Consider the following 14,476-nt stretch of genomic DNA (forward strand, 5'->3'; position numbering starts at 1 on the left):
GCGGTGTGGGCCGCCCTGGAGACTCAGAGCGGCACACACGCCAAGAACTTCGTGGCAAAGACGCTGCGGCCGGAGGCCTGGCTCCAGCTGCAGCAGGGCGGGGAAGCAGCACTCAACAACCTGCTCATACACGTACGTGTCACGTGTGTGTCACGTGTGTGTGTGAGTGAGTGTATGTGTGAGTGTGAGTGAGTGTGTGAGTGTGTGAGTGAGTGTGTGAGTGTGCTGTGTGTGTGAGTGTGTGTGAGTGTGTCGTGGTGACGTCACCGCCACTTAGTGGCGAATGGCGGTTGTTGTTGTTGTTGTTGAGTGTGTGAGTGAGTGAGTGAGTGTGAGTGTGTGCTGTGTGTGTGCTGTGAGTGAGTGAGTGTGTGTACGTGTGTACGTGTGTGTGAGTGAGTGTGAGTGAGTGTGTGAGTGTGTGAGTGAGTGTGTGAGTGTGCTGTGTGTGTGAGTGTGTGTGAGTGAGTGAGTGTGAGTGTGTGCTGTGTGTGTGCTGTGAGTGAGTGTGTGTACGTGTGTACGTGTGTGTGAGTGAGTGTGTGAGTGAGTGAGTGTGTGTGTGTGAGTAAGTGAGTGTGTGTCACGTGTGTGTGTGCTGTGTGTGTGAGTGAGTGTGTGAGTGTGTGTCACGTGTGTGTGTGAGTGAGTGAGTGTGTGTGAGTGTGTGTACATGTGTGTGAGTGTGTGTGTGTGTCCGAACATTCCACGTGGCCATCCGCAATGGTTTTTCGTTGTTTCTGGAGGAGCCCCGAGGGTGAAGATTCAATCTCCTGGCTCCGCCAATTGGGGTTTGGCCAGGAGACGTCATGAAAGCCTGACCCCCCGGGGCCTCCGGCACAAGCTTATTAGTTACAGGTTTTTGTTTAATTCGTAGTTTAGTGGTAATTAATTGAAGGTGGAGGGGTTACCAGCCCCTCGCACCCGTCCAGAGCCTCCGTTTAGCCGCTGTGGTGGTCACAGACGCCATGAGGGGAGAGGGCCAATGGGCATTGGCCCTCCCCCCACAGCAATGTCCACGACAGTGTTGCCCGTCCGGCACCACGAGGAGGTAGGAGGTTGTTTTGGCGGAGGAGGCTCGTGAAGGACGCTGCTACTGGGCAGTTGGAGGCAGTCGCCCTCCAACAACAACGGAGGGCGGAGGAGCGACGCTCACAACAACGAGCGGAGCGCCGGGTGGCTAAAGCACAGCAAGTTGGCACAGTAGGGGGCACAGGTGGTGCATCAGCCAGTCATCTCGGTCATCTCGGTCGGTCGACCCGTGGCACCTGCTGGGTCTGCCCCGTGACCTCCTGCCAGCGGGCGTTCGACACTTCACGTGGCAGCCTCAAGGTGCACATGGCCTGGCACAAGCGTCGTGGTGACGTCACCGCCACTTAGTGGCGAATGGCGGTTGTTGTTGTTTGCGTGTCCGTGTGTGTCCGTCTGTGTGTCTTCGTGTGTGTCCACGTGTGTGTGTCCACGTGTGTGTGTGTCCACGTGTGTGTGTCCACGTGTGTGTGTGTCTGTGTGTGTCCGCGTGTGTGTGTGTGTCTGTGTGTGTCCGCGTGTGTCCGTGTGTGTGCGTGTGTGTCCGTGTGTCTGTGTGTGTCCGCGTGTGTCCGTGTGTGTGCGTGTGTGTCCGTGTGTGTGCGTGTGTGTGCGTGTGTGTCCGTGTGTGTGCGTGTGTGTCCGTGTGTGTGCGTCTATGTGTGTCTCTGTGTGTCTGTGTCTGTGCCGGCGACAAAAACATCAACAACATAAAAAATACAAAACATCGGAGGCTCTGCGGGGGGTGGCGGGGGAGAGGAGACATTGACTTGCTGTGTTGTTTTCTCCCCCCACCACCCACCCCCCCCCCCCCACCACCCACCCTTCCCCCCACCACCCACCCTTCCCCCCACCACCCATCCACCCCCCCCACCACCCATCCACCCCCCCCACCACCCACCCTTCCCCCCACCACCCATCCACCCCCCCCACCACCCACCCTTCCCCCCACCACCCACCCTTCCCCCCACCACCCCCCCACCCCCACCACCCACCCTTCCCCCCACCACCCACCCTTCCCCCCACCACCCACCCACCCTTCCCCCCACCACCCACCCACCCTTCCCCCCACCACCCACCCTTCCCCCCACCACCCACCCTTCCCCCCACCACCCCCCCCACCACCCACCCCACCCCCACCCCCCCCACCCCCACCCACTCCCCCCCAGGGCATGGAGAAGCAGCTCTTGCTGGACGCCCTGCACGCCGAGAGAGCGACGCTGGCGCTGGAGGCTCAGGCGCTCTACTGCCGCTCCGTGCTTGGGGTGCAGGCCTCGGGGCGAGCCGTCGTGTGCAACGGCCGGGTGGGTGTGGGTGGGTGGTGTGTGGTGGGGGTGGGTGGTGGTGGTGGTGGTGGGGGGGGTGGTGGGGGGAAGGGTGGGTGGTGGGGGGAAGGGTGGGTGGGGGGGGGTGGTGGGGGTGGGGGTAGGGGGCGGTGGTGTGTGGTGTGGGGGGGAGAGGTGTGTGTGGGTGGTGTGGGTAGGGGGGTGTGGGGGTGGGTGAGGTGTGGTGTGGGTGGGGGGGTGTGGGTAGGGGGGGTGGTGTGTGGTGTGGGGGGGTGGGTGGGTGTGGGGTGGGTGGTGGTAGGGTGGAGGCCTCGGGGCGTGCCGTCGTGTGCAACGGCCGGGTGGGTGGGCGGGGTGGGGGTGGTGTGGGTGTGGTGTGGGTGGGTGGGCGGGGTGGTGTGGTGTGGTGTGGGTAGGGGGGGTGGTGAGGGGGGGGGTGGGTGGGTGGGTGGGTGTGTGGTGTGGTGTGTGTGGGTTGGTGGGTGGTGGGGGTGTGTGCGTGGGTGGGCGGGTTGGTGCGTGGGTGGGCGGGTGGGTGCGTGGGTGGGCAAGTGGGTGGGTGGGTGCGTGCATGTGTGTGTGTGCGTGCATGTGTGTGTGTGTGTGTGCGTGTGCATGTGTGTGTGTGTGGGTGGTAGGGTTGGTGGGTGGGTATATGAGCGAGAGGGGGGATTTAAGAAAATATCTTCACAGCTCATCAAATTCCTCCACTATAAATACAGATCCTCATCCCCCCCCCTCCCCACCTTCCCCTCCCCCCCACCCCCCACCCCCCACCCCCCCCACCCCACCCCCCACCCCTCCCCACCAGGTGGTGGGTCCCCTGTCCACCAACGAGACGTTCAACCAGGAGGACTTCCAGCTGCTGGAGAAAGTGACGAGGGCCACGTCAGCCGACAACATCCTGGCCATGGTGCAGCGCAGCGGGGAGACGGGGGCCAGGTGGGGGCAGGGGGGTTGGGGGGGGTGGGGGGGGAGAGCGGGGGGCGTCTTGAGATGTTGACTACGTCGCCTGGTCTACAGGAGGTCGTGTTGGAGTTTGCGTGTCTCTCTCTCGTCATCATCATCACAGTGGCTAGGAGATGTTGACTACCTCGCCTGGTATACAGGAGGTCGTGGGTTCGATCCCGACCCCTGACGATGCCTGCTGCTGCTGCTGTATATTTGGAGTCTGCGTCTCTCTCGTCATCATCATCACAGTGGCTAGGAGATGTTGACTACCTCGCCTGGTCTACAGGAGGTCGTGTTGGAGTTTGCGTGTCTCTCTCTCGTCATCATCATCACGGTGGCTAGGAGATGTTGACTACCTCGCCTGGTGCGCAGGAGGTCGTGGGTTCGATCGCGATCCTAACGAAGCCTGCTGCTGCTGCTGTGTATTTGGAGTCTGCGTCTCTCTCTCTCCCCGTGGATTTTTTTCCCTCCGGGTCCTCCGGTTTTTCCCACCACGTTTTAGCATCGACTTCAACGTCACTGCGCACTCAGAGTTGGCTGCTGTGCCAGGCTAGGTGCAGGAGGAGGTCACGAGTCAGACCCAGCAGGTGCCGTGGGTTGACTGCTGTGCCAGGCTAGGTGCAGGAGGAGGTCACGGGACAGACCCAGCGGGTGCCGTGGGTTGACTGCTGTGCCAGGCTAGGTGCAGGAGGAGGTCACGTGACAGACCCAGCGGGTGCCGTGGGTTGACTGCTGTGCCAGGCTAGGTGCAGGAGGAGGTCACGTGACAGACTCAGCAGGTGCCGTGGGTTGACTGCTGTGCCAGGCTAGGTGCAGGAGGAGGTCACGGGACAGACCCAGCGGGTGCCGTGGGTTGACTGCTGTGCCAGGCTAGGTGCAGGAGGAGGTCACGTGACAGACCCAGCGGGTGCCGTGGGTTGACTGCTGTGCCAGGCTAGGTGCAGGAGGAGGTCACGTGACAGACCCAGCAGGTGCCGTGGGTTGACTGCTGTGCCAGGCTAGGTGCAGGAGGAGGTCACGAGTCAGACCCAGCAGGTGCCGTGGGTTGACTGCTGTGCCAGGCTAGGTGCAGGAGGAGGAGGTCACGGGACAGACCCAGCAGGTGCCGTGGGTTGACTGCTGTGCCAGGCTGACTCGCTGCATCTTGACCCCCCCCTGCCCCCCCCCTGCCCCCCCCCCTGCCCCCCCCCCTGCCCCCCCCCCCCTGCCCCCCAGGGCCAGTGACCTGGTGATGAAGGTCGACGCTTTGCTCTCTGCGGCCCCCAAGGGCGACGCTCGTGCCGAGGTCAAGTTCGCTGACGACCGGCACAGGTCAGAGGTCACCACGGTCCTCGTCTGTGATGTGTGTGTCCCCCCTCCCCCCCCCTCGTGCCGTGTCCGTGACGTGTCCGTGGCATGTCCGTGTCCGTCACGTGTCCGTGGCATGTCCGTGGCATGTCCGTGTCCGTCACGTGTCCGTGGCGTGTCCGTGGCGTGTCCTTGGCATGTCCGTGTCCGTCACGTGTCCGTGACCTGTCCGTCGCCTGTCCGTGACCTGTCCGTCACGTGCCGTCACGTGTCCGTCACGTGTCCGTCACGTGTCCGTCACGTGTCCATGACGTCTCCTCTGTGGCGTGTGTGCGTGGCGCGTGTGCGTGGCGTGTGCGTGGCGCGTGTGCGTGGCGTGTGCGTGGCGTGTGTGCGTGGCGTGTGTGCGTGGCGTGTGTGCGTGGCGTGTGCGTGGCGTGTTTGCGTGGCGTGTGTGAGTGGCGTGTGTGCGTGGCGTGTGTGCGTGGCGTGTGTGCATGGCGTGTGTGCGTGGCGTGTGTGCGTGGCGTGTGCAGCGTGGTGAAGCTGCGTCCGCGTGAGAAGGAGGTCTACTTTGACGTGATGGCCGTCGTGGACCCCGTGACCAGAGACGCCCAGCGACTCGCACCGCTCCTCGCCGTGAGTGACAACGCTGTTGCCACCTCGCTCGCTCGCTCACTCACTCACTTAGTCACTCACTCGCTCACTCACTCGCTCACTCAGTCGCTCACTCAGTCACTCACTCGATCACTCACTCACTCACTTGATCACTAGCTCACTCACTCACTTGATCACTCACTCACTCAGTCACTCACTCGCTTGATCACTCACTCACTCGCTCGCTTGATCACTCGCTCGATTGATCGCTCGCTCGCTTGATCACTCACTCGCTCACTCACTCGCTTGATCACTCGCTCACTCGCTCGCTTGATCGCTCACCTCGCTTGATCACTCACTCACTCGCTCGCTTGATCGCTCACTTCGCTTGATCACTCACTCACTCGCCCTGCCGCTCACCCTGCCCCTCACCCTGCCGCTCACCCTACCCCACTCACCCTACCCCACTCACCCTACCCCACTCACCCTACCCCACTCACCCTGCCACTCACCCTACCCCACTCACCCTGCCCCACTCACCCTACCCCACTCACCCTGCCCCACTCACCCTACCCCACTCACCCTACCCCACTCACCCTACCCCACTCACCCTGCCACTCACCCTACCCCACTCACCCTGCCCCACTCACCCTACCCCACTCACCCTGCCCCACTCACCCTACCCCACTCACCCTGCCCCACTCACCCTACCCCACTCACCCTACCCCACTCACCCTACCCCGCTCACCCTGCCCCGCTCACCCTGCCCCACTCACCCTACCCCACTCACCCTGCCCCACTCACCCTGCCCCACTCACCCTGCCCCACTCACCCTACCCCACTCACCCTACCCCACTCACCCTACCCCACTCACCTTACCACTCACCCTACCCCGCTCACCCTACCCCACTCACCCTACCCCACTCACCCTGCCCCACTCACCCTGCCCCGCTCACCCTACCCCGCTCACCCTACCCCGCTCACCCTGCCCCGCTCACCCTACCCCGCTCACCCTGCCCCGCTCACCCTGCCCCGCTCACCCTACCCCGCTCACCCTACCCCGCTCACCCTGCCACTCACCCTACCCCGCTCACCCTGCCCCACTCACCCTGCCCCGCTCACCCTGCCCCACTCACCCTACCCCACTCACCCTACCCCACTCACCCTACCCCACTCACCCTACCCCACTCACCCTACCCCACTCACCCTACCCCGCTCACCCTACCCCACTCACCCTACCCCACTCACCCTACCCCACTCACCCTACCCCACTCACCCTGCCCCGCTCACCCTGCCCCACTCACCCTACCCCACTCACCCTACCCCACTCACCCTACCCCACTCACCCTACCCCACTCACCCTACCCCACTCACCCTACCCCACTCACCCTACCCCACTCACCCTACCCCACTCACCCTACCCCACTCACCCTACCCCGCTCACCCTGCCGCTCACCGTGCTGCGTGTGCAGGTGCTGAGCGAGGTGGTGAACGTCCACCTGCGCGTGTTCATGAACTGCAAGCCCAAGCTGTCGGAGATGCCTCTCAAGAGGTAACGGACGCAGAGAGTCTCCCACCAACCCTCCCCCCCCCCACCCCTTCGACCAAGAGCTTCTTGGCTCTACGGATTTACTCAGTGGGGGAAGTACGCTGGTCACCACGCTGACACTTCTCACAACTTCTACAACAACCACTCCCCCCTCCCCCCTCCCCCCATCGCTCCCCTCCCTCCCCCCTCCCTCTCCTCCCTCCCTCCCTCCCTCCCCCTCTCCTCCCTCTCCCCCCCTCCCCCCTCTCCTCCCTCCCCCTCCCTCCCTCCCCCCTCCCTCTCCTCTCCCCCTCCCTCTCCTCCCTCTCCCCCCCCCTCCCCCCTCCAACCCCTCCCCCTCCCTCTCCCTCCTCCCTCTCCCCCCTCTCCTCCCTCTCCTCCCTCCCCCTCCCTCCCTCCCCCCTCCCTCTCCTCTCCCCCTCCCTCTCCTCCCTCTCCCCCCCCCTCCCCCCTCCAACCCCTCCCCCTCCCTCTCCCTCCTCCCTCTCCCCCCTCTCCTCCCTCTCCTCCCTCCCCCTCCCTCCCTCCCCCCTCCCTCTCCTCTCCCCCTCCCTCTCCTCCCTCTCCCCCCCCCTCCCCCCTCCAACCCCTCCCCCTCCCTCTCCCTCCTCCCTCTCCCCCCTCTCCTCCCTCTCCTCCCTCCCCCTCCCTCCCTCCCCCCTCCCTCTCCTCTCCCCCTCCCTCTCCTCCCTCTCCCCCCCCCTCCCCCCTCCAACCCCTCCCCCCTCCCTCTCCCCCCTCCCCTCCCTCCCCCTCCTCCCTCTCCCCCCTCCCTCTCCTCCCTCTCCTCCCTCCCCCTCCCTCCCTCCCTCCCCCCTCCCTCTCCTCCCTCTCCTCCCTCTCCCCTCTCCCCCTCCCCCCCCTCCCCCCCCTCCCTCTCCTCCCTCTCCTCCCTCTCCTCCCTCTCCCCTCTCCCCCTCCCCCCCCTCCCCCCCCTCCCTCTCCCCCCCCTCCCCCCTCCCTCTCCCTCCTTACCCCTCCTCCCTCTCCCCCCCCCCTCCCCCCTCTCCCCCCCCCTCCCCCCTCCCCCCCCCCCAGCTTCTACCGCTACGTGGTGGAGGCGGACGTGGTGTTCGCGGCTGATGGACGCGCCACGGCGGGGCCCGCGGCGCGCTTCGTGGACCTGCCCCAGGCGCCGCTGCTCACGCTCAACATGATAACCCCGGAGGGGTGGCTCGTGGAGTCGGTGCGCGCTGCCTACGACCTGGACAACATCTACATGGAGGAGGTGCGCGGACACGCACACAGAGAGACACACACACAGAGAGACACACACACAGAGAGACACACAGACAGAGGCACACACACAGAGAGACACACAGACAGAGAGACACACAGACAGAGGCACACACAGAGAGACACACAGACAGAGGCACACACACACAGAGAGACACACAGACAGAGGCACACGCAGACAGAGAGACACACAGACAGAGGCACACACACAGAGAGACACACAGACAGAGGCGCACACACAGAGAGACACACAGACAGAGGCGCACACACACAGAGAGACACACAGACAGAGGCACACACACACAGACAGAGGCGCACACACACAGAGAGACACACAGACAGAGGCACACGCAGACAGAGAGACACACAGACAGAGGCACACACACACAGACAGAGGCACACGCAGACAGAGAGACACACAGACAGAGGCACACGCAGACAGAGAGACACACAGACAGAGGCACACACACAGAGAGACACACAGACAGAGGCGCACACACACAGAGAGACACACAGACAGAGGCACACACACACAGAGAGACACACAGACAGAGGCGCACGCACACAGACAGAGGCACACACACACAGAGAGACACACAGACAGAGGCACACACACAGAGAGACACGCAGACAGAGGCGCACACACACAGAGAGACGCACAGACAGAGGCGCACGCACACAGAGAGACACGCAGACAGAGGCACACACAGAGAGACACACAGACAGAGGCACACACACAGAGAGACACACAGACAGAGGCACACACACAGAGAGACACACAGACAGAGGCGCACACACACAGAGAGACACACAGACAGAGGCACACACAGAGAGACACACAGACAGAGGCACACACACACAGAGAGACACACAGACAGAGGCACACACAGACAGAGAGACACACAGACAGAGGCACACACACACAGAGAGACACACAGACAGAGGCGCACACAGAGAGACACACAGACAGAGGCACACACACAGACAGAGAGACACACAGACAGAGGCACACACACACAGAGAGACACACAGACAGAGGCACACACACAGAGAGACACGCAGACAGAGGCACACACACACAGAGAGACACACAGACAGAGGCACACACAGAGAGACACACAGACAGAGGCACACACAGAGAGACACACAGACAGAGGCACACACACAGAGAGACACACACACAGAGGCACACACACAGAGAGACACACAGACAGAGGCACACACACACAGAGAGACACACAGACAGAGGCACACACAGACAGAGAGACACACAGACAGAGGCACACGCACAGAGAGACACGCAGACAGAGGCACACACACAGACAGAGAGACACACAGACAGAGGCGCACACAGACAGAGAGACACACAGACAGAGGCACACACACACAGAGAGACACACAGACAGAGGCACACACAGACAGAGAGACACACAGACAGAGGCACACACACACAGAGAGACACACAGACAGAGGCACACGCACAGAGAGACACACAGACAGAGGCACACACAGACAGAGAGACACACAGACAGAGGCACACACACACAGAGAGACACACAGACAGAGGCGCACACACACAGAGAGACACACAGACAGAGGCGCACACACACAGAGAGACACACAGACAGAGGCACACACACACAGAGAGACACACAGACAGAGGCACACACACAGAGAGACACACACACAGAGAGACACACAGACAGAGGCACACACACACAGAGAGACACACAGACAGAGAGACACACAGACAGAGGCACACACACACAGAGAGACACACAGACAGAGGCACACACACACAGAGAGAGACACAGACAGAGAGACACACAGACAGAGAGAGACACACAGACAGAGGCACACACAGACAGAGAGACACACAGACAGAGGCACACACAGACAGAGAGACACACAGACAGAGGCACACACACAGAGAGAGACACACAGACAGAGGCACACACAGACAGAGAGACACACAGACAGAGGCACACACAGACAGAGAGACACACAGACAGAGGCACACACACAGAGAGACACACAGACAGAGGCACACACACACAGAGAGAGACACACAGACAGAGGCACACACAGACAGAGAGACACACAGACAGAGGCACACACACAGAGAGAGACACACAGACAGAGGCACACACAGACAGAGAGACACACAGACAGAGGCACACACACAGAGAGAGACACACAGACAGAGGCACACACACAGAGAGAGACACACAGACAGAGGCACACACAGACAGAGAGACACACAGACAGAGGCACACACACAGAGAGAGACACACAGACAGAGGCACACACACAGACAGAGAGACACACAGACAGAGGCACACACACAGAGAGAGACACACAGACAGAGGCACACACAGACAGAGAGACACACAGACAGAGGCACACACACAGAGAGAGACACACAGACAGAGGCACACACAGACAGAGAGACACACAGACAGAGGCACACACACAGAGAGAGACACACAGACAGAGGCACACACACAGAGAGAGACACACAGACAGAGGCACACACACAGAGAGAGACACACAGACAGAGGCACACGCACAGAGAGACGTCTTGGAGTACTTCCAGCCGCGGAGATGGAAGTAATAAATCCCTCTCCTCCCTCTCCTCCCTCCCTCTCCTCCCTCCCTCTCCTCCCTCCCTCTCCTCCCTCTCCTCCCTCTCCTCCCTCCCTCTCCTCCCTCCCTCTCCTCCCTCTCCTCCCTCTCCTCCCTCTCCTCCCTCCCTCTCCTCCCTCTCCTCCCTCTCCTCCCTCCCTCTCCTCCCTCCCCTCCTCTCCTCCTCTCCTCCCTCCCTCTCCTCCCTCCCTCTCCTCCCTCCCTCTCCTCCCTCCCTCCCTCTCCTCCCTCTCCTCCCTCCCTCTCCTCCCTCTCCTCCCTCCCTCTCCTCCCTCCCTCTCCTCCCTCCCTCTCCTCCCTCTCCTCCCTCTCCTCCCTCCCTCTCCTCCCTCCCTCTCCTCCCTCTCCTCCCTCTCCTCCCTCTCCTCCCTCCCTCTCCTCCCTCTCCTCCCTCTCCTCCCTCCCTCTCCTCCCTCCCTCTCCTCCCTCTCCTCCCTCCCTCTCCTCCCTCCCTCTCCTCCCTCCCTCTCCTCCCTCCCTCCCTCTCCTCCCTCTCCTCCCTCCCTCTCCTCCCTCTCCTCCCTCCCTCTCCTCCCTCTCCTCCCTCCCTCTCCTCCCTCTCCTCCCTCCCTCTCCTCCCTCTCCTCCCTCCCTCTCCTCCCTCCCTCCCTCTCCTCCCTCTCCTCCCTCCCTCTCCTCCCTCTCCTCCCTCCCTCCCCTCCCCTCCCTCTCTTCCCTCCCTCTCCTCCCCCCCTCCCTCTCCTCCCTCTCCTCCCTCCCTTCCCTCCCTCCTCCCTCCCTCTCCTCCCTCTCCTCCCTCCCTCTCCTCCCTCCCTCTCCTCCCTCCCTCTCCTCCCTCTCCTCCCTCCCTCTCCTCCCTCCCTCCCTCTCCTCCCTCTCCTCCCTCCCCTCCCTCCCTCTCCTCCCTCTCCTCCCTCCCCTCCCTCCCTCTCCTCCCTCCCCTCCCTCCCTCTCCTCCCCCCCTCCCTCTCCTCCCTCTCCTCCCTCCCTCTCCTCCCTCCCTCTCCTCCCTCTCCTCCCTCCCTCTCCTCCCTCCCTCTCCTCCCTCTCCTCCCTCCCTCCCCTCCCCTCCCTCTCTTCCCTCCCTCTCCTCCCCCCCTCCCTCTCCTCCCTCTCCTCCCTCCCTTCCCTCCCTCTCCTTCCCTCCTCCCTCCCTCTCCTCCCTCTCCTCCCTCCCTCTCCTCCCTCCCTCTCCTCCCTCTCCTCCCTCTCCTCCCTCTCCTCCCTCCCTTTCCTCCCTCCCTCTCCTCCCCCTCCCCTCCCTCTCCTCCCTCTCCTCCCTCCCCTCCCTCTCCTCCCTCCCTCCCTCTCCTCCCTCCCTCTCCTCCCTCTCCTCCCTCCCTCTCCTCCCTCTCCTCCCTCCCTCTCCTCCCTCCCTCTCCTCCCTCCCTCCCTCTCCTCCCTCTCCTCCCTCTCCCCCAGGTGGAGGGGGTGATCACGGCCGACTTCGAGTTGGAGTTCCTCATCCTGGAAGGGCACTGCTACGACGTCACCACGGCGCAGCCTCCACGCGGACTGCAGTTCACGCTGGGCACGCGCACACAGCCTGTCGCCGTGGATACCATCGTCATGGCCAACCTGGCGAGTGGCACGCACGCACACGCACGCACACACAAGCGCACGCACACACGCGCACACGCACACACGCACACGCACACACGCGCAGGCACGCGCAGGCACGCGCACACGCACGCACACGCGCATACACGCGCACACGCGCACACGCACACGCACGCACACACACGCACACGCACGCGCACACGCACACGCACACGTGCACACGTACACGCACGCGCACACGTACACGCACACGCGCACGCGCACACGCACGCGCACACGCGCACGCACACGTGCACACGTACACGCACACGCGCACACACACGCACGCACATGTGCACGCACGCACACTCCACTTTCCTCCAATTGTATCTCTCCCCCCCCCACCTCCCCCCCCACCCCCCACCTCCCCCCCCACCTTTCCCCACCCCCCACCTTTCCCCCCACCTACCCCACCCCCCCACACTTTTTTCCCCCACCTCCCCCTCCCACCTTCCCCCACCTCCCCCCACCTCCCCCACTCCCCACCTCCCTCCCCCCACCCCCCACCTCCCCCTACCTCCCCCTCCCACCTCCCCCCACCCCCCACCTCCCCCACTCCCCACCTCTCCCCACCTCCCTCCCCCCACCCCCCCACCTTCCCCCACCCCCCACCTCCCCCCACCTTCCCCCCACCTCAGGGATATTTCCAGCTCAAGGCAAACCCGGGCGCCTGGATCCTGCGGCTTCGCAAAGGACGCTCCGAGGACATCTTCAGCATCTTCACGTGAGACACACGGAGACACACGGAGACAGAGAGAGACACACGGAGACACACGGAGACACGGAGACACACGGAGACAGAGACACAGAGACAGACACAGAGACACAGAGACAGAGACAGACAGAGACACGGAGACACACGGAGACAGAGACACGGAGACAGAGAGACACGGAGACACAGACACGGATACACAGAGAGAGACAGAGAGAGATAGAGAGAGACACGGAGACACGGTGACACAGACACACGGAGACACACGGAGACACGGAGACACGGAGACACACGGAGACACACGGAGACACACGGAGACAGAGAGACACGGAGAGAGACAGACACAGAGACAGACAGACACAGAGACAGAGAGACACAGAGAGAAACAGACAGACAGAGACAGAGAGACAGAGACACGGAGACACGGAGACACGGAGACACAGACAGAGACACAGACAGAGACACAGACACAGAGACAGACAGAGAGACAGACACGGAGACACAGAGACACAGACACAGACACACAGACACGGAGACACAGAGACAGAGAGAGACACACAGAGACACGGAGACAGAGAGACACGGAGACACAGACACGGAGACACGGAGACACAGAGACACGGAGAGAGACAGACACAGAGACAGACAGACACAGAGACAGAGAGACACAGAGAGAAACAGACAGACAGAGACAGAGAGACAGAGACACGGAGACACGGAGACACGGAGACACGGAGACACAGACAGAGACACAGACAGAGACACAGACACAGAGACAGACAGAGAGACAGACACGGAGACACAGAGACACAGACACAGACACACAGACACGGAGACACAGAGACAGAGAGAGACACACAGAGACACGGAGACAGAGAGACACGGAGAGAGACAGACAGAGACACGGAGACACACGGAGACACGGAGACACACGGAGACACAGACAGAGAGACAGAGACACCACGGCGCTACGCAATGCTCTCGATTGCCGCGGTTGCGTTGGTTGCGGCGGTTGCGTTGGTTGCATTGATTACTGTGGTTGCGGCGGTTGCGTCGATTGCGGTGGTTGCATTGATTACTGTGATTACTGTGGTTGTGGCGGTTGCGGTGGTTGCTTTGATTACTGTGGTTGCGGTGGTTGCATTGATTGCGTTGGTTGCGTCGATTGCGGCGGTTGCGTTGATTGCGGCGGTTGCGTTGGTTGCGTCGATTGCGTCGATTGCGTTGGTTGCTTTGATTGCGGTGGTTGCGTCGATTGCGTCGGTTGCGGTGGTTGCGTTGGTTGCAGGCACGAGGGCACCGATTCGCCGCCCGACGCGGAGGACGTGGTGGTTGTGATGAGCAGCTTCCAGAGCAAAAGCCTCAAAGTGCGGGTGAGCGTCCCCCTCGCTCACCACCTACTCACCACCTACTCACCACGCTCACCACCTACTCACCACCACGCTCACCACCTACTCACCACGCTCACCACCTACTCACCACCACGCTCACCACCTACTCACCACGCTCACCACCTACTCACCACCACGCTCACCACCACCATCAACTACTCACCAACTACTCACCACTAACTACTCACCAACTACTCACCAACTACTACTCACCACTAACTACTCACCAACT

At 62.5% G+C, this 14,476-nt stretch overlaps 1 protein-coding gene across 1 annotated transcript in view; it reads left to right on the top strand.

Annotated features, from left to right (window-relative positions):
• LOC144955567 (UDP-glucose:glycoprotein glucosyltransferase 1-like) overlaps positions 1 to 14,226 on the top strand; it is a gene marked incomplete at its 3' end in the record, with an annotated part of 16,680 nt that extends 2,454 nt beyond the window's left edge. Inside the window, exons 2-11 of the mRNA XM_078885745.1 lie at positions 1 to 132; positions 2,199 to 2,333; positions 3,127 to 3,257; positions 4,482 to 4,577; positions 5,090 to 5,192; positions 6,623 to 6,702; positions 7,738 to 7,927; positions 11,965 to 12,123; positions 12,780 to 12,865; positions 14,142 to 14,226. The exon at positions 1 to 132 is cut by the window's left edge and continues 72 nt beyond it. Coding sequence (XP_078741871.1) covers positions 1 to 132; positions 2,199 to 2,333; positions 3,127 to 3,257; positions 4,482 to 4,577; positions 5,090 to 5,192; positions 6,623 to 6,702; positions 7,738 to 7,927; positions 11,965 to 12,123; positions 12,780 to 12,865; positions 14,142 to 14,226 — 1,197 coding nt within the window. The remainder of the gene's footprint in view (positions 133 to 2,198; positions 2,334 to 3,126; positions 3,258 to 4,481; positions 4,578 to 5,089; positions 5,193 to 6,622; positions 6,703 to 7,737; positions 7,928 to 11,964; positions 12,124 to 12,779; positions 12,866 to 14,141) is intronic.
• Positions 14,227 to 14,476: the final 250 nt, after the last annotated feature.

This window comes from Lampetra fluviatilis, unplaced genomic scaffold (genome assembly GCF_964198595.1).
Source record: "Lampetra fluviatilis unplaced genomic scaffold, kcLamFluv1.1 SCAFFOLD_1174, whole genome shotgun sequence".
In the NCBI taxonomy this organism is placed as follows: domain Eukaryota; kingdom Metazoa; phylum Chordata; class Hyperoartia; order Petromyzontiformes; family Petromyzontidae; genus Lampetra; species Lampetra fluviatilis.